Genomic DNA, 25,915 nt, shown 5'->3' with positions numbered 1-25,915 from the left:
GGGAAGGTCTCTACAGCCAGGCACCAAGCCCCAAGGTAGAAAAGCGAAGGCATCCCTAAACAAGCCTAGGGAAAGGCAAGTGGTGATGCCTTTGAGAACACCATCATTTGAAACTTCAGCTTTCGATCGTCATGTAAGTGTTTAATACACCTGTTCTCGCTATCAATATATTGAAATGTCTAAAATTTAAAAGATCTCGCCATTCAACTAAGTGGTGACCGCATTCGATGGATCAGTAAAATCTAAAAACCTTAAATTATCTGTTTGCATCTGCAGTTTTAACTCACAGAACCAAAAGACCATATATACTGTTGTATTGAAGCATTTATTACGTATGGGAACTGGACTATAGATTTTATTAAAGGTGGGTTAACTGAAAAGCAAAAGAATGCCAAACTTCCTGGCCTAGGAGACTGACAGTGTCACCTGATTTAAGAAGGTGGGGGAGGGGGCAGACGAGGAGGGGCTACGGAGTGACTCAGTTGTTGGAATGTTTGCCTACCTAGCACGAGCCTGTAAACTTGTAACTCAGCACTAGGGAGGCTGAGGCAGGAAAAATCACTGTAAGTTTAAAACTAGCCTGGGCTACAGAGTGATTATGCCTCGAAAAACTTAAAAACAAAATGAGAAAAACCAAGCCAGGAATATATGCTTGGTGTGGGGAGTGGGATAGCATGGCCCAAGAACTTTTTGTTGTTGTTTTGCAGGGTTTCTCTGTGTAGTTCTGGCTGCCCTGGAGTTGCTTTGTAGACTAGGCTGGCCTCGAACTCACAGAGATCTCCTGCCTCTGCCTCCTGAGTACCGGGATTAAAGGCGTGCACCACAACGCCTGGCTAAGCCCAAACACATTTAAGAATCATAGAAAAGTGGCGGCTCACGCCTTTAATCCCAGCACTGAGGAGGCAGAGGCAGGTGGATCGCTTTGAGTTCGAGGCCAGCCTGGTCTACAAAGTAAGTTCATGACAGCCAAGGTTATACAGAGAAACAAGGTGGTGTGCTATTCACATTTCTCCCAGGCTGGCTTCGAACTTGCTGTGTAACCGAGGATGGGCTTGAATTCCAGATCGTCCCGCCTCGGCCTCTGTAGTGCTGCTGGTATTGCAAGCCTGCATCACCTTGCCCAATTTATGCAGTGCTGGGGAACTGAACCCAGGGCTTTGTGCATCTGGGCAAAACACTCTACCAAAGGGGCTAGCTAGCCCCTAGAAGAGATTTATGATCGCCACAAATAGGTGTTGTCTTACAGAAAAAGAATTTGGCAAGGTCTCATAGTCAGGGCGTGTGGGATGAAAGGATCTCAGAATCTGTGGCTCTTCCAGATTCCCATGTCCTTAACACTCCTTTCATTACTCCAAACTTGGTAGTTGGGTTATGTGAAAACTCTGTGGAGCTGTAACTTCACCCTCTGGTATTATCATTGGGAGTTCTCTGGCTTTGTTTGTCTCTTCTCAGAATTGTAATTCTCTTACTCTTGGGTACCATTTACTGCTGAAGGAAGACCTGGGGCTTTGACCTTTGGCCATGTCCACAACTTTTAGACTTGTCAGTTATGCACACTGCAGGATTGTGGAATATCCCGTTTCCCTTCCCATAAGCCATGTACTATAAGGGGTGAGTTTCACCTGGGGTGGGGGTGGGGTCAGGGCTTTTCCCCCCTGGGGCGGTGGGGCAGGAGGGGGTCAGGGCTTTCCCCCCCCTGGGGCGGTGAGGGCGGGAGGGGGGGTGCAGGGCTTTGGAAGTCTCCCCTGCAGGGGCATGAGTTGACTTCTGCTCGAGTCTGAGTCATCTTACTTCCTGGTTCTGTTGTGCTAGCTGGGTTCCACTGGGTTCCACTGGGTTCTAGGCTTCTCAACCTCCTCCGTTCTTCCAGCGGCTGCCTCTGTTTCTTCTTACCCGAACATCCTGGCTGGCTCAACTCTCCAGGAATCCAGCAACTCTCCGTGGCTTCTGCAAGGTCATGTTTTTCAGTGGGGCAGGGTCGTCTTCTCCAAGGAGGAGGGGACTGTAGAGGGTCTGAGTGCAGGCAGGATGCGTAAGCAAGGGAGTCTCCGTCAGTAATCTGCCCACTTTTTCACCTTGTCTTTGTGGTACCACGTGTCCCCAGATCTCCTTCTCTAACTCCTCACGAGTTCAGTGCAAAGAAGAAGCTAGAAATTCCTTCTAGAACTATCACTCGATGGCAAGTCCTGGGGACAAGTTCTTCTCCATATTCTGTCCTTTATTGTGAGTCTCATGGAATCCTTGGTCAGCCTATTGTCCCCATCCGAAATGTGAGTTCTTGCTATAGGGGCTTGGATGTGGGAAGCAGGAGCTATCCTCAATCAAGACCTCTTGGGTGTTTCTCCTTGAAACTGTGTGTTGTGTCACGAGCCCCGTTCCTAACTTGTTTAGTTGTAGATTTGAACAGGGACAGGGGATGGCTTAATAAGGGAGGCTACTCAAAGTAGTTTGCAGACCAGTCTGCTTGCCAAGCTGCTAATACATCCATATAGTTGAACCTACATAGTTAATTAAGGAGCTTGTGCCTGAATCTGAACCAAGGGAACAAAATTGATTCAGTGCTATGGCTAGAGTGTGTGTGTGTGTGTGTGTGTGTGTGTGTGTGTGTGTGTGTGTGTTAAGCAACAGCTTTTGTGGTGTAGAAAGCAGTGAGATAATTTTTATTGTTAGAAGATCCAAATATCACTATACGACAGTAGTTTGACGAGAATGTTCCTTTGGACATCAGCATATTAACTGATCTCTTCTCTTAAATGTTCCGGTGTCAGACAGATCCGGCTTCTACAACTGCTTCGTTGAGATGACTCTAAGGATCCACCTTAGGGTGGAAAATTATGTCTATAATTCTCGCACTTGGGTGGCTGAGGCAGGAGGATTGCTGTGAGTGTGAGACAGCCTGGGCTTTCAGAGTGAGGCCTTATCTCAGTCAACAAACAAGCAAACAAAATCCAGAGAGACAAACAAATACAATTTATTTTTCTGGAACCAACTTCTGCTTTTCAGTAGCTCCTTATGTACCAATTTCTCTTTCTCTCTCTCTCTCTTTTTTGACCGTTTTCTGTTCTACATTCAACTGTCCCAAAACTTCCTGGAGCCTTTCCTGCAAGGAATTAGTTCCACTGCTTATACATTATCCAGGATGTTGTGAATAAGGTGGGCTTAGAGTTTTTTGTTTGTTTGTTTGTTTTTAATGTTCAATTTTAGTAGTGCTTACCCTTTTTTCTAGAGCATAAAGTATTCATCATTAACTTCAATATCCCTGAGATAATGGGAAGATAAGCTCTTTTTTAAAATTTTTATTTTTGACAAGTTCTTTTTTGTTTTTTTCTTTTTCTGTTTTTTGTTTGTTTGTTTGTTTTTCGAGACAGGGTTTCTCTGTGTAGCCTTGGCTGTCCTAGATTTGCTGTGTAGACCAGGCTGGCCTTGAACTCACAGTGATCGGCCTGCCTCTGCCTCCTGAGTGCTGGGATTATAGGCGTGCACCACCATGCCGGTCATTTTTATGTTTTTTTTTGTGTGTGTGTGTGTGTTTTGTTTTTTGTTTTTTTTTTCCGAGACAGGGTTTCTCTGTGTATCCTTGGCTGTCCTGGACCCGCTTTGTAGACCAGGCTGGCCTCGAACTCACAGCGATCCGCCTGCCTCTGCCTCCTGAGTGCTGGGATTAAAGGCGTGCGCCACCACGCCCGGCTTTTTATGTTATTTTTAATTTTGGGAGTGCTTACCCTTTTTTCTAGAGCATAAAGTATTCATCATTAACTTCAATATCCCAGAGATAATTGGAAGACATGCTCTTTTTTTTACATTTTTATTTTTGACAAGTTCTTATTTTGTGTTTGTTTTTTGTTTTTCGAGACAGGGTCTCTCTGTGTAGCCTTGGCTGTCCTGGCCTCGCTTTGTAGACCAGGCTGGCCTTGAACTCATAGCAATCCACCTGCCTCTGCTTCCCAAGTGCTGGGATTAAAGGTGTCCACCACCACCGCCCAGGTATTCTTAAAGGCAATAATTTTTTTTTTTGAAACAGCTCTCTTCGTGTTATGAAACTACATAAGGTGACATTTCCCCCTTTTAGTGACATAACTCAACCTCTAAAATTGTTGAGAAATAGACTGCACATAGCAAACTAACTCCTAAGCCAGTGTCAGACTGAACTTCCAAGCCAGCATTTTTCTAAATCACCATAGGCAATTACTTCTTCTCAAAAAATATTTCCATTTTAGCTGGGCATGGTGGCGCACGCCTTTAATCCCAGCACTCTGGGAGGCAGAGGCAGGTGGATCACTGTGAGTTCGAGGCCAGCCTGGTCTACAAAGAGAGTCCAGGACAGACAAGGCTACACAGAGAAGCCCTGTCTTGAAAAACCAAAAAAAAAAAAAAAAAATCCATTCTGAAATAAGTATTTGTGTTTAAAATGCAATATGTATCTAATATATTAAATGTAAGGTTAATTTGTATAGGTACGTGATTCCCTGGAAAAAAACATTGGTAAGATATTTTTTTTTCTTTCCTTTCTTTGTTGTGTTTGTTTGTTTTTTGAGACAGGGTTTCTCTGTGTAGTCCTGGCTGTCCTGTACTCACTTTGTAGACCAGGCTGGCCTCGAACTTACAGTGATCTGCGTGCTTCTGCCTCCCACAGAGTGCTGGAATTAAAGGTGTGCACCACCACGCCTATCATTTCTATAATCAATCTGAATAGTAGACAATGAGAAGACAAAAGTTTATCAAAGCTCGTTTTCCACAGGGGGAGCGGAGTGTGTTCTTAGAGTTTGGTAGGTGCCCTGTGTCTTCACCTTTGCCTGCAGTGCCGTTCATGGTACCATAGAAAGTGGACTACCTCCTTCACAAAAGACTCTCAGGGTAAAAAAGAAATGCACTAAAGCATTATTTTTATTTTTATTTTAACGTTTTTACTGATTCTTTGTGAATTTCACGTCATGCACCCCAATTTCACTCATCTCCTAGCCTCTTCCCCCCCCACCTTTGTACCCTCCCTCTGCCCTTGCAATCCCCCCAAAAAGAACCTGTGGTTGTATCACAGTGTGTTCCATACGTACAATACCCTTTTGCCTACACTTCTCTTTTTTTGTTTCTATGTTTCTGTTTTTGTCTTGTTTTTAGAGACAGGGTTTCTCTGTGTAGCCTGGACTGTCCTGGACTCTCTCTGTAGACCAGGCTGGCATTGAACTCACGGTTATCCACCTGCCTCTGCCTCCCCAGTGCTGGGATTAAAGGGGAACGCCACCATGCCCGGCTTGTCCACAATTCTTTACTTGCAAATGTTCACTGCAACGAGTCGCTTGGCTGGTTCGAGGCCTCTGGCTTCTGCTACACTCAGTACTGGATCCTCACCAGGGCTCCTCTCAGACAGACAGCCTGTTGTTGCCCTGGGTGCTGCCCCTCCCCCAACCAAACAGATTTTATATATGTTGCTACTATTAAGACAGCCCCCCCTCCGTGTGTGTGTGTGTGTGTGTGTGTGTGTGTGTGTGTGTATAAACCCTGCTGCATCATGCTGGCCTTGTATTAAAATATTCCTGTCTCAGGTTTCCACATCCTGGATTACAGGCATGACTACAGTGGTAAACTGAGAGACTCTGTCTTCAGAAGCTTTCTCTCTCTCTCTCTCTCTCTCTCTCTCTCTCTCTCTCTCTCTCTCTCTCTTTCCCTCTCCCTCTCCCCGCCCCCCCCCCCCATGTACCTGTCCTTATCTCTGTAATAAAACAGCTTCATGATGATCTGTCCTGTGAGAATTCTGGCTTCATCTAAGGTCTACAAAGAGTTTGCTTCCTACATTTGGCATAGGAAAAACAATTTGTTTCTCTGTCTGAGATGGGGCGGCCTACCTGAAGGGCTGGGGATAAGGGAGAGAGAGGCTAGTGCATGATATATCAGAAACGGGCTGCCCATGTGCTTCCTATCAAAGAAGTCTTAATAGGTTTGCCATGACATTTAAAAATGGGAAATCACTGAAAGGATAGTTAATGAAATTAAACTTCAGAGTTACATGTTGAAAACTGAATCTGCTACAGTCACAGAAATTAGGAAAAATTTGAAAAGAACTAAATGTTAAAATGAGTGCCTATTTATGAAGTATATTCACCCATGGAGGTGTAGCTGAATTTGAGATAGTTAAACCCTGAAAATGGGGCAGTGTGATGAATGTCTGAATTAAGAGGGGAGAGGAAGTAGATGATGGGATGACTTCTGATATTTTGCACTGAATGTACAAAACAAAACAAAAAAATCAGAAAGATAGACACGATTTAGTTCCTAGAATATTTTAGCAGTTAAAAGAATATGGACAAGCCGGGCACAGTGGCACATGTCTGTTATGCCAGAACTTGAGGAGGCAGAGGCAGGCAGATCTCTGTGAGTTCGAGGACAGTCTGATCTATAAATTGAGTCCAGGACAGCAAGGCTACACAGAGGAACTCTTGTCTAGAAAAAAAAACCTTAAATAATAAAATAATGTGGACAAATTAATTATTGTATTAGGATAAATTTTAACATAGAAATTTATTCCAAACTTGTGAAAAGAGGTTTGTTATTATTAGTATCCATCCTTCCTTCCTTCTTCCATTTCTCTGTCCCTCCCTCCTTTCATCACCTGAGAACATATATTCTCAGCCCTCCTCTAACTTTTTGTCCTTGATCATGTTTAATGACATGAAAGCACAAGAAACATACGTTGGCAATTTTCACTATTGATCTTAGCTAAAAGACCAAGTTGGGACTTTCTCTGATGTGATTTTGTTAGTTAAGTGTCTTCAGGAAATGAAAAGACATATACATACGATAGCCAAGTAGTGAGACAGACTTTCTGATAGGCAGACAGACAAGGGAGGGGGCCAAGAATAGGTAATAAAAATGGTGAACTTCCAAGATGGCTGCCAAAGATGTGCTGGCTCAGTAAAGTCAAGGTTGTGAGCCAATCAGCCATCTTCTCTTTTCTTCAGATTAATGAAACCTAAATGAGGGAAAGAAAATCCTTTAGAAATTAAAAAAAACTCCCAGCCCTCAAGAAGCTGGGTTTTAGCTTCCTGCCCTGCCCCCTCTAATAAAACCCTTTCTGCAACTGCTGATTCTGTCTCCTGCTGTTTGCTGTATTTTTGATTTCTCCCCTGATACCTGTTGCAGTTAGCTCTTTAACTGGCAGAGAATAAAAACCCAATCAAAACCCCTACATGGAGCCGCAGGTAGTGGCACACTCCTTTAATCCAGGCACTTGGGAGGCAGAGGCAGGCGGATCATTGTGAGTTCGAGGCCAGCCTGGTATACAAAGTGAGTCCAGGACAGCCAAGGCTACACAGGGAAACCCTGTCTCAAAAAACCAAAACAAACAAACAAACAAAACCAACCAACCAAACAAACAAACAAAAATCCTCCACAGAAACACATATATACACAGAAAGGAATTTATTTTTTGGTTTACAGAGAATGGAAAGGCCATATTTGCAGGGTTGGGGCCAGGGGCAGCAGGTTTCTGGTCTGGGAGAGGAGACACAGCTGCTCAAGGCCAAAGGCTATTTTGAACACAATTCCTTCCTGGTGGGCCATTCACATAATAATGGAGGCAAATGTGATTTACTCAAATCCTCTCTTTAAATGGTAGCCTTAGCATAAAAAACAAACAAGCAAAATCTTACAGAAACATCCAGAATATTTCATCAAAAACATAGCTAAGTACTGAGGCAAGCTGGGAAACATTTTAAATAATCATCTCATTTCTCTTTCTAAATAGGAGACCTGAGAAGCATCTGGAATCCGAGGAAGCAGGACTCAACCAGTAAGTAGGGAAAGCTGAAGCGTGAGCTCCGAGAAAAATAAAATCCTCAGAATCGGCTACTCTGGGTGGATTTTAACGTATTTTATTAATTCATGCAGTCTTTCCATTGTTGTGTTCTCCCCCCACCCCCACCAAACCACCATGAGAGCCCATTTTCCACCCAGTAAGAACACAACAATTCCAATTTGATCTGGGAGGCAGAGGCAGGTGGATCTCTGACTTTGGGCCAGCCTGGTCTACAAAGTGAGTTCCAATCCAAAAAGAAGAGGAAGAGGAGGAGGAAGAAGAAGAGGAGGAAGAGAAAGAGGAGGAGGAGGAGGAGGAAAACAGACATTGACAGATGAAGATGCTGAAAAACTGGGACCTTCATACACTGCTCATAGAAATGTTATATGATGTAGTCATATTAGGGTTATATTTGTAACTGTTTCAAGCCAGGGCCAGGATGGCCTTGATCTCCTGATCTTTCAGTCTTCATTTTTCAAGTGCTTGCTTGCAGCATTCTGTCCAGTCTCACAAAGTGGAAGTGCAAACTAGAGTGTAGATGAACCTTAAAGTCATTATGCTAGGTGAGAGTCAGTCACAGAATACGTTAAAAAAAAAAAAAACCTTTATATGAAATATCCAGAATACATACTCCCTAGGAATGGTAAGTGGATTCCTGTCTGTGAGTGATGTGGGAGACAGCAGAAACAATTGCTAAAATAAGATCACTGGAAACGAGCTAATGCTACTGCTCTAAAATTAATGTGGCAATAGGTAGCTTACATAATAAGATTTGCAGAAGTATCTTATTATGTAAGTTATATGCATATGCTTCTATGCAGAGATAAAAAATGCAATTATATATAGTGCTTTGAAAAACCAGTTGTGTGGGATGGAGAGTGCCTATTGCTCTTGCCGATTGCCCGGGTTCATTTATAAGTGATGACACCAAGAAAGCTCTGAACTAGATCTCTCTGTGGGCAGAAAGAAAGTTGTACTGGGCTTCCAACTGCCAAGGCCTTTTCAGGTGGGGACAACATGGCGGAAAAGCCAGTGGATTTTATGACAGTCAACAGGGTAAAGGAAGGGATCTGAGCTGATACAGGATGTCAAATTAATCCTGGACTAGGTGCCCGTGGCAGGGGGTAGTTGACTTCTGGCGGCAGGTTTCCTCCTCCTGGAGGAAAAGTTGGGAGTCCTGTCAAAGATCTCGAATGCAGGACTTGGTCCTCCTCGCTCCTTTACAGCTCTCTGCCTCACATAGGAAGAACCCTAATGGAATTCTGTCTAGATTATATTGTCATTATCTGAAGGATGTGGAGAACCATGGCGGAGAAAAGAAGGTGGCAGGGGAACTGTAGATTCACTGTTTGCTATGCTGTGGCTGTATTGTGTTTACATCGTTCTCATTTCTTTAGAGATGAGTAGTGCATCTGGGGCTTAGGACCCCATCTGTCACCTCTCACGAGTTTCTGTCCGTATACACAGATTGTGATGTCATCGCTTACCAAGATGGCTATATGTACTTGGTGCAGAAGAGGATGGACAACTACACATGTTCCACCTCAGGCTGCCATTGAGGAGGTGTTCATAGCCGTTAGTGTTAGCAGGCAGAGGTATGTAAGCTATGGTCTTCTGTAGAGCCCGAGTCAGATAGGAAACTATCCAAGACCTGAGAACTCTCTCTCGAAGAATGACTGGAAAAATACAGTGATGCCAAATTCTTTAGTAGACATTTGCATTAGTGTATATCTATATTTATACTAAGCATTTGAAGCAGGATGCCGTGCTTTGAGGTGATGGGGGTGGGGAAGTCCTTGCAAAGTAAACTTTCCCAGAGAACATACAGCTTACATGGGAGTTAAGTTCTTTTTTTTTTTTTTTTTTTTAAAGACAGGGTTTCTCTGTCTAGTCTTGGCTGGCCAGGACTTGCTTTGTAGACCAGGCTGACCTCGACCTCACAGAGATCTGCTTGCCTCTGCCTCCCCAAGTGCTGTTGTTACAGGCTTGCACCATGCCCAGCTAGATGCATAAAGCACATGCATAAAACAGTTACTAATAAGACAAGAAATGGAGCCAGGTGCAGTGGCATATGCCTTTAATCCCAGCACCCGGAAGGCAGAGGTAGGTAGATCTCAGTGAGTTCAAGGCCAGCCTGGTCTACATACATAGTGTTTTCCAGAATAGCCAAGGCTACACTGTGAGACCTTGTGTCAAAAAACCTCAAAAACCAAAAATGAAAGAAAGAAAATTGCTCTAGATAAAAAGCAGCACACAGTGCCCCTCGTGGTGCTGCATGCCTTTAATCCCAGCACTCGGGAGGCAGAGGCTGGTGGGTTGCTGTGAGTTCGAGGCCAGCCTGGTCTACAAAGTGAGTCCAGGACAACCAAGGCTACAACAGAGAAACCCTGTCTTGGACGGGTGGGGGAAGTGGCACACAGTCTCTGAGATGTGAACTATATTTTTAAGGATGAATTAATCAGTCTTGGGCTAAAATTTAGAGTGAGTTATTTTCCATCTCAGGAGACTAGGCTAGTGTTAATAGTCATTATTGATAAGTGAACAGGTTATTAAAACACACATCAGTGCTTATATTTATTTAACTGGTAAGTAAATGCTACAGAAATCCAAAGATATTAAATAAACGTAGATATTTTATGTTTATGGCCCTGTGCAGTTGCTAAATATTTGGATGTGACAGTTCTCTTGGGTGACCCGTAAGGAGTATGTTGAACCAGCACATAAAAACTACAGAGATATAATTAAGATAATATTAAGGAGCAACTCAGATTGATGCTGAGTGAACTCCTGTGTAAGTGATGAACTCAGAGTAAATTATCATGCAGCTCTGTTACTGAGATGATAGGGGAGGTGACCCCACATTTGAGAACTATGCTCGTGTAGAATGGGCACACTACTATGGTTTTCTAAGAAAAAGCAACCAGAGACTGTCTTGAGTAGATGACATTTTTGTATGAGTGGGACATACGTGAGAAGCATCTAGGGACAACTAGAAAGTGTAGATGTGAGGGTGCAGGGATCCCAGGGCATCTGAAAAACTCAGAAAAGGAGCCAATTGAGGGCAAATTGTGGGCATTCATTTAAATTCCTTGGTAAGACTTGCAAACATTTGCTTAGCTCCTTCCAGTATCTGCTTTGTCCTTACTCCATAAATCACAGGATTGAGCATAGGTGGGATAACCACATAGAGGTTGGCCAGCAGGATGTGGACATAGCGTGGGATGCGTTTCCCACCAAACCTGTAGGCAAAGACGGAGAAGAGGGCAGGGATATAGAACAGTAGGATGACACAGACATGAGATCCACAGGTACTCAGGGCCTTGGCCCGGGCTTCTTGGGAAGAGAGGCGGAATACCGCACGGAGGATGTGGACATAGGAAACAGCAATAAGAATGATGTCCAGGCCCGTGGAGAGGAGAGCAGCTGCCAGCCCATACCAGACATTGATGGAAATGTCAGAGCAGGACAGACGGGCGATACCCATGTGCTCACAAAATGTGTGTTGAATGACGTTGATCCGGCAGTAGTGCAAGCGCTTGAGGAGAAAGATGGATGGGAACATGATTATGAAACTGCGGGTCAGGGTAGCAGCAGTGATCTTTGCCATGACCTGCCTCGTCAGGATGGCGGTGTATCTCAGAGGAGAGCAGATGGCCACGTAGCGGTCAAAAGCCATGGCCAGCAGGACAGCAGAGTCAGCCACGAAGAGGAAGTGGATGAAGAACATCTGAGTCAGGCAGCCGTCAAAGGAGATGTGGCTGGAACCTAGCCAGAAGTTGGCCAGGGTCTTGGGCATGGTGGAGGTCGAGAGCAGGACATCAGCGCTGGCCAGCATGGACAAGAATATGTACATGGGCTCGTGGAGGCTTGGCTGGGAGAGGATGACACAGATTAGAATACCATTGCCTACCAGGGCAGTTACGTACATAGTACAGAAAGGGATGGACAGCCACACATGTAGGTGCTCCAGCCCAGGGATGCCGGTGAGCAGGCAGCCTGCCGTGCGAGTGTCAGAGATGTTCACAGCAGCCACATTGCTAGCAGGTACGACAGCCATGACTTTCTGGAGAGCCTGTACCATAGAAGGAAAACAATCAGACGTGGACCACGCTTAGTAGGGGGTAAGCAGGCTTGTAAACAGACACGGACTGGCTTATGCTCATGTCCCTCCAACAAACGAGGGCTCAGCACACAAGCTACGCATACACAGTCCCACGGAATGTGCCCAGAGCACACCACTCAGGGCTTCCTCACGGATCACCTGTGCATGCTCATTCAGCAGCTCCGTCCAGCTGCCAGACATTCAGGAAGCTACCAAGTTGAGACATGTTGAGCGTGTTTTGCACGGCTCCAGCATCTAGAACACTGAGAGCAACCTCTGGAGCTGCTGATATGTCAGAGGTAGGCATAGAATATCAACTTCTAAATACATGGTAAAAAACCAAAAACCGTTAACAGGCCTGAGAGATAGCTCAGTGGTTAATCGCACTCCTTGCTCTTGCTGAGGACCAGGGTTCGATTCCCATGTGTATGACGGTTTACAACCATTCATAACTCCATTTCCAGGGCTATTTACACTTCCTTCTGTCCTCTGCTGGCACTAGCATATATATAATGTACTTTAAACATATGTGCACTAAAACACTCCTACATATAAAATAAAATTTAAAAAAAGTAGAAGAACATCTAATTCTTGTGTTGACTGAGAAGCTTTTATTATTTTGAAAACACATCCATGTGTGACGAAAAAACAATATTGTCTAATTTGTACCAGTTTTCTTTCTTTTTTTTTTTTTCAAGATAGGGTTTCTCTGTAGGCTTGGCTGTCCTGTACTCTCTTGATAGACCAGGCTGGCCTCGAACTCACAGCGATCCACCGGCCTCTGCCTCCCGAGTGCTGGGATTAAAGGCATGCGCCACCACCGCCTGGCAGGCAGGCACTGTTACCTTTTCATTCTTCATTGATTTCAACTGCATCAGCCGTGAGCATGCTCAGACTTCAGTTGCGTCTAATGGCTTCAGCTTAGAGAGGCAGGACGCAAAGAAAAGGCCAAATTTACTCAATATCTTAGCTATGTATTAGTTCCTCAGGTGCTCCTCAATTCTCTTAAATTATTAAAAAATCAACTCTCTGAATTCTGCTTCCCCCTTTTTTATTATGTGTATCTGTGTGGGTGTATGCCATATGTGTGCATGTGCACATGAAGGCCAAGAGAGTGTTGGATTGCTACAGCTGAAGTTACAGTTGGTTGTGAGTGCCTGACGTGGATGCTGGACCCGGAACTCAGGTCCTCTGAAAGAGGAATATGCACTCTTTATTGCCAGGCCATTTCTCTTGCCCTTCCCCCCCAAACCTTTTACATGTAATACTTACCTGTTTATGCACACACGCTTTTACTAGTTTCTCCCTTCAAACTTGTGTGCCAGTGAATCTGTTCCCTTCCTGCCCTGCAGCATCCTGTCTCTCCTGTTTCCTCTACTTTCATTGCTTTATTTAAGAAAGTCTAGGCTTCTTACGCACAAACATTTCTCTGAGCCCCAGAGTGACTGAACTAGGCAGTCCCTAATACTCCTGCATTCATGTTCTCTCCCCACCGCTGCCACCCCGCCTCCCTTCTTTCTCCTCTCTTAACACAGTGGTTAAGTTTTCAGCTGTACTCTATGGTTTGCTCCCGAGTCAGCACCAGGTTATCCTCACTGATGTCAGCCTTAGAGTTTCTAGTGGGGAGGGGAGTATTGAGAGGACAAGAGACTATGTGCATCCCCCTCACTCAGCCAAGTTCATAGTGAGGAGAACACCCATGCTACCATAGGACTGGCGGGTTTATAGTGAGGAGAACACCCATGCTACCATAGGACTGGCGGGTTTATAGTGAGGAGAACACCCATGCTACCATAGGACTGGCGGGTTTATAGTGCGGAGAACACCCATGCTACCATAGGACTGGCAGGTTTATAGTGAGGAGAACACCCATGCTACCATAGGACTGGCAGGTTTATAGTGAGGAGAACACCCACGCTACCATAGGACTGGCGGGTTTATAGTGCGGAGAACACCCACGCTACCATAGGACTGGCGGGTTTATAGCGAGGAGAACACCCATGCTACCATAGGACTGGCGGGTTCATAGTGCGGAGAACACCCACGCTACCATAGGACTGGTGGGTTTATAGTGCGAAGAACACCCACGCTACCATAGGACTGGCGGGTTTATAGTGAGGAGAACACCCACGCTACCATAGGACTGGCGGGTTTATAGTGCGGAGAACACCCACGCTACCATAGGACTGGTGGGTTTATAGCGTGGAGAACACCCACGCTACCATAGGACTGGTGGGTTTATAGTGCGGAGAACACCCGTGCTACCATAGGACTGGCGGGTTTATAGCGTGGAGAACACCCACGCTACCATAGGACTGGTGGGTTTATGATCACAGTCTCTTCCGTTCTAGTCTGAGCTTGATGTCATTTGTGCTTGCTCTCCCCACAGTGTCCTGGCCATCTCCCCTCACTGCTGGTGGCCACCTTGTGGTGACATCACTTGTACCATCCCAACCTCGATGCTGGCTCTTCCTGCTGAACAAAGAGCCTCATAGAGTGCCCCTGAGCTCCCCGAGTCTCTCTCTCTATTCCAGTGATCTCTGCACCCCAGTTCAGGTATCCACTGACCCACACCTCAAAACTGCCCAGCAAGTCTAGCAACCCCACCTTCAATGTCCATCAAGCAAACCTTTCTCTCAGGCCCTCTCTCGCCTTACGCCCATCACTACTGTGTTCCGATTCCTCTTGTGGCATCAGAACTGCTTCGCCCTTGCAGTGTGTTTCCTCTCCCTAAACATTTCACTCAGAGTAGAGTCAGAGCAGAGGTAAACGCCTCAGAGAGAGATACATAGACAACAGATTTAATTCTCTTTCTCTTAGCTCTGGGCTCCCATTCTGCCAGCCTGAGATTCAAAGTAAGGGACGGGTATGCTCTTGACACCAGTGACCGCTTATTCTGGCTGCTTCTCTGTGTCCTCTTGTGGGCTGTAGAGTCACGCCTGATAACTGCATATATCTCATCTATTACAAATGTAAGCAGTTACTGGAACCTCTCTATCAGCCTCTTTTTCCTTGTTGCTGCTGTCTTAACCAATGCAGGTGAAATTTTCCTTTCTCCTCTTTTCTAAGCCTGAGTATAGCCGCCCCCCTCCCTTGTAAAAATTCAGTCAAATGGGCACAACCTGATTTGTTTTTGTTTTCTCTATATCCTGGCTGTCTTCCTCCATCCTTAACAAAAGTTAATATTTTTTGGCGTATGAATGTATAGGCACAAATGCCACAGTGCTCACGTGGAGGTCAGAGGACAGCCTGCAGGAGTTGGTTCTCTCTTTCCACCATGCGGGTCTTCATGAGTAGCTCAGGCCTTCCGGTTTGACAGCAATCACCTTTCCCCACTGAGCCATCTCACTGGCCCTTTCTCCCTCTTTTAATTCTCTTCTTTTGACTAGAAAAAAAAAATTCTCCTACTGTCCTCTCCTTCACCTGGCCATACGTGTGTCCAGCTTGGCCTGTGCCCTCTCTGAATGGTTTACGGCACCTTCCCTTTGCCCTCTGCTCTTCCTCTGTGTCTAACGGGAGAACCTTTGTGACATTTATGATTTTTCTCAGGAGCTAAGGAGCGGCCATGCACCTATCTCTCCATCCTCATTTGAAATGTACCCCGCCCCAACCCACTCCCAGGAAAACAGCTCACTCCAGCCACCTTTTCCCCTCCGCCCACCCCTCCTTGAGGAGCACCACAGACTCTGGCATTTATGCAATGTTTCCTCACTCTTTCCTCTGTCTTAACACTTCCCTTCACCCTAGAGCCAAGACTTACCTCCCCTGTGGCACCGTCTGAGGCAGCTTCTCAGTTCCACTCTTCAGCCTTAGCTCAGGCGTCTTAAATATAGGAATCCAGCCTTGGGCTTACCTCACACGGTGTTTATCCTCTCTTGTCCTTTGGGAGAAGTTAATTCTCCTGTTTTTGTGTATCCCTCCCTTGCATAGTTTCAGCCACCTCTTCCACCATTTGGGTCAGATCTGCGGCCATGCCACTTAGCACAGGTATCCGATGAACACCACAGAATGTTTTTGATAGACAGGCCAAGCACATGAGTGGAGAGGGACCTGGTAAAAATTCAGGCTCTTGGCTCCACTGCTGTTGTTTTGAAGCTTTGCTTACTTTTTTTTTTTTTTTAAATGTTATTCTCTTTCCTGACTTCAATCTTCAATCCCACTTTTTTGTTTGTTTGTTTGTTTCTTCCTCACAATTATCCTTCCTGAAGCATTTTCTTCCAGGGCTTTTCTCAGTCACTTTCCTTGTGACTTTCTAAGCCCTAGCTTATCTTTTGAGGCAGGATAGAAAGTCAGGGAAAACTGAGAGTGCCGTGGGGAGGAAAAGGGACTCTCAACTCCAGAGTCTGGCTGAAGTTTCTTGACCAGTGAGAGTCAAGTATTTCAGTACATTAACAAAATTGGCTATGAAGGTTACTTGCCCTAGAGATAATTCTCTTTTCTGTAGACATACTTTCAAATAAGAATGTTAAAACAGAGCCGGGCATAGTGGCACATGCCTTTAATCCAAGCACTTGGGAGGCAGAGGCAGGCAGATCTCTGTGAGTTCAAGGCCAGCCTGGTCTATAGAGCAGTTCCAGGACAGCCAGAACTGTTAAACAGAAAAACCCAGTTTTGAAAAACAAAACAAAACAAAACAAAAATCCAGCCCTTAGATAGAGAGGCTGGAGAGACAGCTCAGCGGTTAAGAGTACTGTCTGCTTTTTCAGAGGTCTTGAGTTCAATTCCCAATAACCACTTGTTGGCTTACAACAATCTATAATGTGATCTGGTGCCCTCTTCTGGCATGCAGGTGTACATGCAGGCAGAGCACTGTATTCATAATAATAATTACAATCAAAACCAACAGCCAGCCTGGATAATGGCTCAACAGTTGAAAGTGCAAGACCCTTTATCACAGGACTAGAAATTCAAACACCTACTTTTAGGTGCTCACAGACACCGCCAACTCCAGCTTCAAAAGAGCAGAAGCCTGTGAAGTCACCTGTGCATATACTCACACTGACACATCTTTTATTTTATTTTTGAACTTTTGAGATTTTTTTCATTTGAATGTACTCTTAATGCTATTAAATTCACAAATATGCTATTTTTTTTTATTACCCAATCCTAATTGTCTAAAACACACATTGCAAACATCCAAATATCTATTCTCTCCACATGGCAGTGCCCATTCATCCTGGCTTTGGAAATGTGGGGAATAGATTCCCCTTCAATTGCAAGTCAGTAGGTGTTTCTTTAAAGTTAACTTTAGTGAAATTTATACAAAATAATAATTAACAATCATCTTCTTTATTTGTTAAATGACAAGGAAACACCTTCAAAACTGAATTTTGTTAAAGTTTCTGTACTAAAATGTAGAAAAATTGAATTACACAATTACACAAATATTGAAAAGTTAAAAATTCCTTAATTTTTTATTCCTGGTACCACTACCACAATTTACAGGGCAATATACCTGATGTAATGAAAGACAAAGACAAAGCTGCAACAGATAAAAGCCCTCAGGAATGTACATCTGTATTGGACACTCCATTAAGTTAACCAATAGCTGCATTTGTTGCAACCTGTGGCTATGACCTCCTGAACTAGAAGGGTTTCCTGTTGAAGCTGCAGTAACTTTTCTGACTGTGGATCATTGTTCTTCTGTGGCAGATTTTTACCATTCCTATAATGCATTTGGGACGACTGTCTCAAAGTAACCTGCAGCTTTCCTGACAACTCCTTGCTCTCTCTCTCCTGCTAAGAACTGTAGCCTTTTTCTGTTTTTATTTTTATTTATTATTTTTTATTTTTTTTAGCCTTCTGCTACCATATCCACCACTTCCACCACCAGATCCATAGCCACCACCATGGGGACTGCCTGAGCTTCTGCCACCAGAACCGCCCCCCTTCATGGGTCCATACTGTGACTGCTGTTGTCCACTATAATATCCAAAGGCCTTATAGTTCCCACCACCACCATAGTTACTGCCGCCAATATTTCCTCCTTCATTGGAACCATCATATCTTCCTCCTCTTCCTCCTCCACCATATCCATTACCTTGGTTCCTGGTCCACCACCACCATAGCCTCCTCTACTTCTGTAACCAGGACCACACCCATAGTTGCCACCGTCACCTCCAAATCCACTGTATCCACCATACCACCTCTGTAGCTGCCTCTGCTGCCACCACCTCCACCTCATCCTCTTCCACCAAAGTTACCTCCACCACCTCCAGTGTTTCCACCATGACCTGTAAAGTTGCCGGACCCACCTCCACGACCTCTCTGTGATCCAGCACACTGCATCTCTTGTTTAGGAAGAGCCCTTTTCACTTCACAGTTATGCCCAACAACAGTGTGGTATTTCTGAACAACAATTTTATAACTGTGTCATGACCATCAAAAGTTACAGAAGCAAATCCTCTCTTTTTTCCACTCTGCCTGTCTTCTATAACTTCTGTGCTTTTAGTCTTGCCATACTTTTCACAGTAGTCTCTCAGGTTATATCCTTCTGTATCTTCTTTAATACCACCAACAAAAGTTTTCTTCACCATTAAGTGGGCACCAAGCTTTACAGAATCCTCTCTAGAGACAGCTTTCTGTGGTTCCACCACACACCCATCAACCTTGTGTGGCCGACACACATTGCAGCACCCACCTCTTCAACAGAAGAGTAGGTCACAAAACCAAAGCCCCTGGATCGTTTTGTTTGGGGATCTCTCATTACCACACAGTCTGTATGTCTCGGATCATCTCAGTCGGGTATAGGTCCTTGGGGTTGGGAGACAAACCAGAGGTAGTGTTTGCATCTGAATGTATTTTGCATACAAGCAAGCTAGGTTTTTATACATTTTTTGGAAACGGGGAGTGTTTATGTGATTACATTATTCTTCCATACAATTCAAAATACAGGATGCAGTGTAATAATGTTGTCATCAATCTTGAACAATCATTCCTAAGTCATTAGATTGGTATCAATGCATATGCCCTCTTTATCAAAAGTCAATGTTTTCTCATTATGCCAAGCATCTGTGAGTCAGGATAGTTTTGTTTTGTTTTTGTTTTGTTTTTTTCCTTAGCTCTTCCGTCACTATCTGGAGTTTTCTTAAACACCTTATTTGTAAGTCATAATATAAACTATTCACTGGTGACCAATTCTTAGCCATGTTTTTATTAACAAGTGGAATGGAACTTAGTGGTAAATTTGACTGAATGACCCTTGGTTGCAGTTTCAAGTCAAGGGTCACCTAGCAACACAGGTATGTCTGAAAAGTTCTTTAATAACAAAAGTAAAAACAGGGGGCTGGAGAGATGGCTCAGAGGTTAAGAGCACTGACTGCTCTTCCAGAGGTCCTGAGTTCAATTCCGAGTAACCACACGGTGGCTCTCAACTATCTATGCTGTGATCTGGTGGCCTCTTCTGGCCTGCAGGTGTACATGCAGGAAGAGCACTGTATACATAATTATAAATAAATAAATATTAAAAAAAGAAAGAAAGAAAAGAAAAGTAAAAACAAAGTCAGAAACAGTCAGGATGTTCCAAAACAAATGAAAAGAGAGAAGGCGGGAGGCTGCAATTAGTTACTCCTGGCAGGAACATCAGACCCGTTTCCAGGAGGCTCTCCCTTGGGTAGGGGTCGCTTTGGGTTCTGTGGTAATTCTTGTCACACAGACTCCACTGGAGGGGTCGTGACATCTGTAAGTGTACCCTATTTCTCAAAATGTTCTCTTAAGCTATCATCTGTGCTTTCAAAGCTTAGACTACCAATAAACAGCTTCCTCAGCTGTTCTGGTTCCTTTAGATCATGGCCCTCCTCCCCTTCCCCCCTCCCCTCCCCCAATCCCCCCCCCTTTCCTCCGTGGGGGCAGCGAAGTCATGCTGGTGACGACCAGACGGCCAGTTTTGCCTCCATTTTCAGACCCCCTTTTTGTTTTTAAAAGAAGCCCATCTGATACTTTCCTCTGTGCCTCTCTTTTAACCCTGTGTTTAAATCTATGTTAAAATGCTTTACTAATAAACTCTATCTCAGCTTCATACTGATTGGTCCTGGAATCCTTTTCTGAGGTGAAGTCAAGAATCTCATCTTCACACCCTAGCTGCCCCCCACCCGCACCTCCACCATGCACGCGCCTTGCTTACATGGTGGTTGTAACCCCACCCCCACCCCCCAGGAAGCGATCAATACTGGCCCGCTGCCAGCAATTTAATTCTGGCCCCTCAGTTCTCCACTCTCAGTCAAAGACATCATCGGTAACAATCAGTTCCTGTCTGGAAAGTTGCCCTCAGAGAAACTCTTGCCTGGTAACCAGTCAGCCACCGGATCTACACCCTGCCTCAGTTTCCCCAGTTGATATCGAAGCTGGCCTTCCATATCTGAACGTGTTTCTGTGCACAGACACTTGGTCAAATGTCTTCTTCAGTCACTCTCTCCACATTTCTTTGAGGCTTGGTTTCTCCAAGCATCCAAGGCTTGCATTTTCTCAGCGCGAATCTCACAAGCTGCAACAATCCTCCTGTCTCTGTTGCCCTTGGAGCTGGGATTATCAGTGTGTACTGGCTACTTGGCTTGTTATGTGGCTGCTGCAATCTGAACTCTGGTCCTCATGTTTGCGTAGCAAATACTCTTTAACCTCTGAGCCCTCAACCCGAGATTCTGGTTAGCTGCTGTCCCTGTAGCCATGCCCGTCTTACATGTCCACCCTTTTTTCTTTATTCCCTGCAGCCGCACACATAAATAAATGTAATAAGATGCTATCATACTCCAAGGATAATGCCAAGCTTAGCAATCTGAGTGATGGTGGTAAAAGATGTGACCAAGGGGTATTAAAAAAAAAAAAAAAGCAAAAAGCATAAACACAAAACAGAGTCCAGAAAGAACCTGCTTGCATATCTGAAGCTCAGCTACAGCTCAGATTGAGTCAGATTTCAAGGGGATGAGGCAAAGGTCAGGCTGGCACATGCTCACTTTCAGCCTTCAGGTTGGTTTGTAGAGTTTCTAAGTCCCAGAGTGGACATATTCCTGTTATGCTGATGTTAAGCTGCCCGCATGATGATGACTTGACTGGAAAAAAGTTTTTTGTTTTGTTTTTTTCTCACTGATGTTTTTCTTTTTTTTCAATTTTGGTAATTAATCAAAGATTCGATCTAGAAAGTCAGCTTTGAAAATGTTGTATTAAAGAAAGAGGGTTTTTGTTTTATTTGAGACAAGATTTCTCTCTGTAGCCTTGGCTCTTTTGGAATTCTCTCTGTGGACCAGGCTGGCCTCGAACCCACAGAGATCTGCCTGTCTCTGCCTCTCTGAGTGCTAGGATTAAAGGGTGTGCTGCTGCCACCTACCAAGAAAGAGTTTTTTGCTTTTTTTGTTTTGTTGCTTGTTTTTTTGAGACAGAGTTTCTCTCTGTTAGCCTTGCCTGTTCTGGACTTACTTTATAGACCAGGCTAGCCTTGAACTCACATCGCTCTGCCTGCCTTTGCCTCCCAAGTGCTGGGATTGAAGGCATGCGCCACCACTCCCAGCAAGAAAGAGTTTTAACTCTTTAAATTTTTATCTATTTATTCTGTCTTCGTCTGAGGTTTTGATGTTACCAAAATTTAAGTGTTTAAGAATTAGAGAACCAATATTATTTTTTCCCTTCTCTATCTTATTTTATAACTCCACAAAATTATAGCCACATCATTTGTGAGAAGGTAAGCACAGAAGTACACAACTTCAAACCCAAGGTATATGGCATGTATGGAGCCCCTGAAGGTTGCTGCAGTGGCCATGCAGAGGGCGCTTGCTGGGTTGAAATCCTCCTGGGACTCTCTTCTCCCAAGAAGAAAACTCCTGGCCGAGCTGAGGCTACACTGGGGCCTCACTGCTCCTCAGCCTTTGGGATCTCAGGCCCTCGCCAGCTATATACCCTTGGGATGGGTGTCTGTGCAATCCCCAGTTCACTGATGTGGTTCGTGTGTGTGGTCCCTGAGGCCTGCAGACTCAGAGTGGGCCCCTCTGAAGGCCTAGGAAGAAGAATAAGAGGCTTTCCTCTAAACAGTGCTGTTTCTCTTTGTGCTTTAGTCCCCATCAAGGGCCTGGGGTTTGGGAAGTGTTGGGTTTGGACGGAGCAGGCAAGGTTGGCAAGCCAAAGCTAACCTGAAGTTCTGGAGAGTAAGCAGTGAGTGGAAGAGGAGCAAGAGACACAAGGATGGGCCCAGCCTAGTTCCTGTCAGTCTTCTAGGCTGGGGGTCAGCTTGCAAGGTATCCAAGAATGGGATGATAACGGATAAGTGTTCTTTGTGCTGCGTGACCCTCTGTTGTTGCTATGCTGAGATCATGTGTTTTCTGTTTCGCATAGAGACTGATGGCAGTGTGGTGAATTTTGCTCATGAACATAGAAGTTTTGGGAAAGACTTGGTGTTTGGTATTTGGCTCCCAGATCTATTATTTCCATATTGTGTAGCTTTTGAAATGTTATTTCTCTCTGATTTAGTTCCTCTATCTGTTAAATATATATATGGATAAGATTATGATGTATCTTATAGGTTGTATTTTTCAAGAGAGGGTCTCATATATCCGTCCAAGGCTGTCCTCAAACTTGCTACTTAGCCCAGGATGACCTTAACTTTTGATTCTCCCCAATGCTGGGGTTACAGGCATATGATGGTACCCAGGATGCATACAATGTCGGGGATGAAACCCACGGCAGGCAAAGCAAGCCCTGTACCATCGGAGTTCGGCCCCAACCTTCCTAGAGGACGTTTAGCAGAGTTACAGAAGTAGTTCCATGCTAAGATCTTTCAATTGCCGTAGTCGTCAGAGGCTGAAAAGCTTCAAAACAAATCTCATTAAGTAGTTTCTTTGTTACTACTTCAACTCAGCATTTAGAATAAATAAATTCTGCATTCTTCCGCTAGAGGTCCTACCAGCATTATTTTTAAAGAGTACAATTGACTCAAGCCTCCAGCCCCTCTCATGAGGTATCTCTGTCTCAGAGAGCAAGTTCCCGGGGTCGGATGACGTGACTGAGAGGCGTGCGGTCCCTGTTTGTATAGATTTTGATTCTGCTTATTACCATTCTTTCTACGTCCTAAAATCTCTTTTGTGTATCCTTGGCATTTCACAGTGTCTGCAGCCACCACCTGGTAAAGGAGGACATTATGAAAGAATGTTAGTCATAGAATCTAAAGCTTTGGCTCTAACCAGTTACTAAAGATGAGATCTTCCTTGGCCAGGTAGATGACTTCCATTTCTCAAAACAGAACAAAACAAAAACAAAAAGGCAAAAATCTTTTTTTTTTTTTTTCTTCCCTGAGACACAGTTTCACTGTCGATCTTTGGCTATCCTGGAACTTGCTCTGTAGGCCAGGTTGGGCTTGAAATCACAGATATACCTGTCTCGGCCTTGAGGGTGCTGGAATTAAAGGCCTGCACAACCACCTCCTGGATATGAAATTCACTTTTTTTTTGTTTTGTTTTGTTTTTTGTTTTTAGAGACAAGGTTTCTCTGTGTAGTCTTGGCTGTCCTAGGCTCGCTTTGTAGACCAGGCTGGCCTCGAACTCGCAGCGATCTGCCTGCCTCTGCCTCCCGAGTGCTTGGCATTAAAGACATGTTCAGCACGCCCAGCCTGAAATTCATTTTTAACGAGAGGCTTCTAAATGAGATAACACTTAAGAGATGCTGGCGTGCAGTAGGCATCCTCAATTGTTGTGTTACCTCATGTTCCCAATAGTGAGACGTTCTTTTTTGTGTATTCCTGTTTCTGCATGCAGCTAGAAAACTTTTCCCTATCCACAGCCATACAGTAGTAAATTACACTGACTCAGAGAAAACTCGGCCATTTAAGTAGGATTAGCATTTTATAAACTGATTCAGTTTCTAGAGAAACTTGGGAATTAATACCAAGAGTCTTATGACTCTTTCTCAAAGTCATGAGCGATCTCCCTTTGGTGGGGGTTACTTATTTTTATTAATTTTTGTATGTGAGTGCTTTGCCTGCATATCTGTATATATGCATTATGTGTGTGCCTGGTACCCACATTGGTCGGAAGAGTGTGTCAGATCCCCTGGGACTTGATCTAGCAATGCTGTGACACCCACAACAATGAGTGTCAGAAATTGAACCCGGGTCCTCTGGAAGAGCAGCCAGTGCTCTTAATCACTGAGCCATCTCTCCTGTCTATGAGTATTTCTGTTAATAGTAATATAATTTTCTTTTTTTTTTTCAAATATAGGAAAGAGGACTGGTCCCAAAGAGGTTGTGGAGAAAGAAGTAACACGTAATTCCGTTTTTTCACCATACACATTTGCTTTTAAGACAGACGTATTCTTCAGCTCTCAATGGTCATGCACAATGTCAGTAGCTACAACACTGGGCCCTTCACCCTCTCAGGCATCCCTGGACTTGAGCAGTACCATGTCTGGATCAGTATCCCTTTCTGCTTTATCTATCTGGTGGCCATCATGGGCAATAGCATCCTTCTCTACCTCATTGCAGTGGAACACAGTCTTCATTCCCCCATGTTCTTCTTCCTCTCCATGTTGGCCGTGACTGACCTCGTACTGTCTACCACCTGTGTCCCCAAGACCCTCAGCATCTTCTGGTTTGGTCCTCAGGAAATTAGTTTCCCTGGCTGTCTGACCCAGTTATTCTTTCTGCACTACAGCTTTGTCTTGGACTCTGCTATCTTGCTGGCCATGGCCTTTGACCGCTATGTGGCCATCTGCTCACCCTTGAGATACACCACTATTCTCACACCCAAAGCCATTGTCAAAATTGCGGTAGGAATCTCGTTCCGGAGTTTCTGTGTTTTTGTACCATGCGTTTTCCTTGTGAACCGCCTACCTTTCTGCAGGACGCACATCATTGCCCATACCTACTGTGAACACATTGGTGTTGCCCGGCTGGCGTGTGCCGATATCTCCATTAACATCTGGTATGGCTTCTGTGTCCCCATCATGACGGTGATTATAGACGTGGTCCTCATAGCCGTCTCCTACACCCTCATCCTCTGTGCCGTTTTTCGCCTTCCCTCCCGAGATGCGCGCCAGAAGGCCCTGAGCACCTGTGGCTCCCACGTCTGTGTCATCCTCATGTTCTATATACCAGCCTTCTTCTCTATTCTTGCTCATCGCTTTGGGCACAATGTCCCTCGCACTTTTCACATCATGTTTGCCAACCTGTACGTAATCATCCCACCAGCACTCAACCCTATTGTCTACGGAGTGAAGACCAAGCAGATACGGGACAAAGCCATTCTTCTGCTCTTTCCCAAATGGTCCCAGTGACAGATGTCTGACGTCTTGGACCTGGGGGGCCAGTTCATAACGTATAGTCGGTAAAATGCTGAACCTACAACCACTGGTCTCTAAGAGAAGACACGTGGACCTGGCTCCTTCCTAATCAGAAGTGTGGTTTTGCTTTCTTAGTTATTTTATGCAGAAGCCTACTCAACCATTTTAGTTTTAGGAAAAGAGGCTCAGAGTCTAGAAGATAAAAGATATTTATATTTCACTTCTGGAAATGAACAACTTAACTTAAATAATTATCTTGCAACTCTTTTTGGTTGTGCTAAGGTAATAAAGATTTATCTAAAATAACAAAATGATTGCTATTTTATTTTCATTAAATATTTCTGAGGCATTGTAGTTATATTTACACACACCTTACTGTGTATTCATGTATCACAGTAAGGTAGGGAACTACCACTATTCTGTAAGTTTCTAGATTAAAAAAAATCATTTGTTTGTGTGTGCTTGTGCATGCATGTGTATATGTGTGTGTATGTATATGTATAGGGGCACATGCTGTTTGTGTGTGCCTGTGCATGCATGTGTATGTGTGTGTATGTGTATGTATAGGGGCACAAGCTGTTTGTGTGTGCCTGTGCATACATGTGTATGTGTGTGCATGTGTATGTATAGGGGCACAAGCTGTTTGTGTGTGCCTGTGCATGCATGTGTATGTATGTGTATGTATAGGGGCATATGCTGTTTGTGTGTGCCTGTGCATGCATGTATATCTGTGTGTATGTGTATGTATAGGGGCACAAGCTGTTTGTGTG

At 44.5% G+C, this 25,915-nt stretch overlaps 2 protein-coding genes and 1 pseudogene across 3 annotated transcripts; 1 reads left to right on the top strand and 2 right to left on the bottom strand.

Annotated features, from left to right (window-relative positions):
• Positions 1-8: 8 nt before the first annotated feature.
• LOC311581134 (olfactory receptor 52H1-like) lies at positions 9-25,421 on the top strand. Its single transcript, XM_084753162.1, has 2 exons — positions 9-133; positions 24,086-25,421. The coding sequence occupies exon 2, from the start codon at positions 24,192-24,194 to the stop codon at positions 25,137-25,139; it is 948 nt and encodes a 315-aa protein (XP_084609288.1). The 5' UTR covers positions 9-133; positions 24,086-24,191; the 3' UTR covers positions 25,140-25,421.
• On the bottom strand, positions 10,702-11,974 carry OR52B6 (olfactory receptor family 52 subfamily B member 6). Its single transcript, XM_084752510.1, has one exon. The coding sequence runs from the start codon at positions 11,868-11,870 to the stop codon at positions 10,866-10,868; it is 1,005 nt and encodes a 334-aa protein (XP_084608636.1). The 5' UTR covers positions 11,871-11,974; the 3' UTR covers positions 10,702-10,865.
• LOC311581438 (heterogeneous nuclear ribonucleoprotein A3-like) lies at positions 17,654-18,608 on the bottom strand (annotated as a pseudogene). The gene has a single exon. The product of its transcript is annotated as a heterogeneous nuclear ribonucleoprotein A3-like (transcript).
• Positions 25,422-25,915: the final 494 nt, after the last annotated feature.

Source organism: Acomys minous (genome assembly GCF_964271855.1).
Source record: "Acomys minous genome assembly, chromosome: 2".
Lineage (NCBI taxonomy): Eukaryota > Metazoa > Chordata > Mammalia > Rodentia > Muridae > Acomys > Acomys minous.
This window is presented reverse-complemented; position numbering and strand designations above follow the sequence as displayed.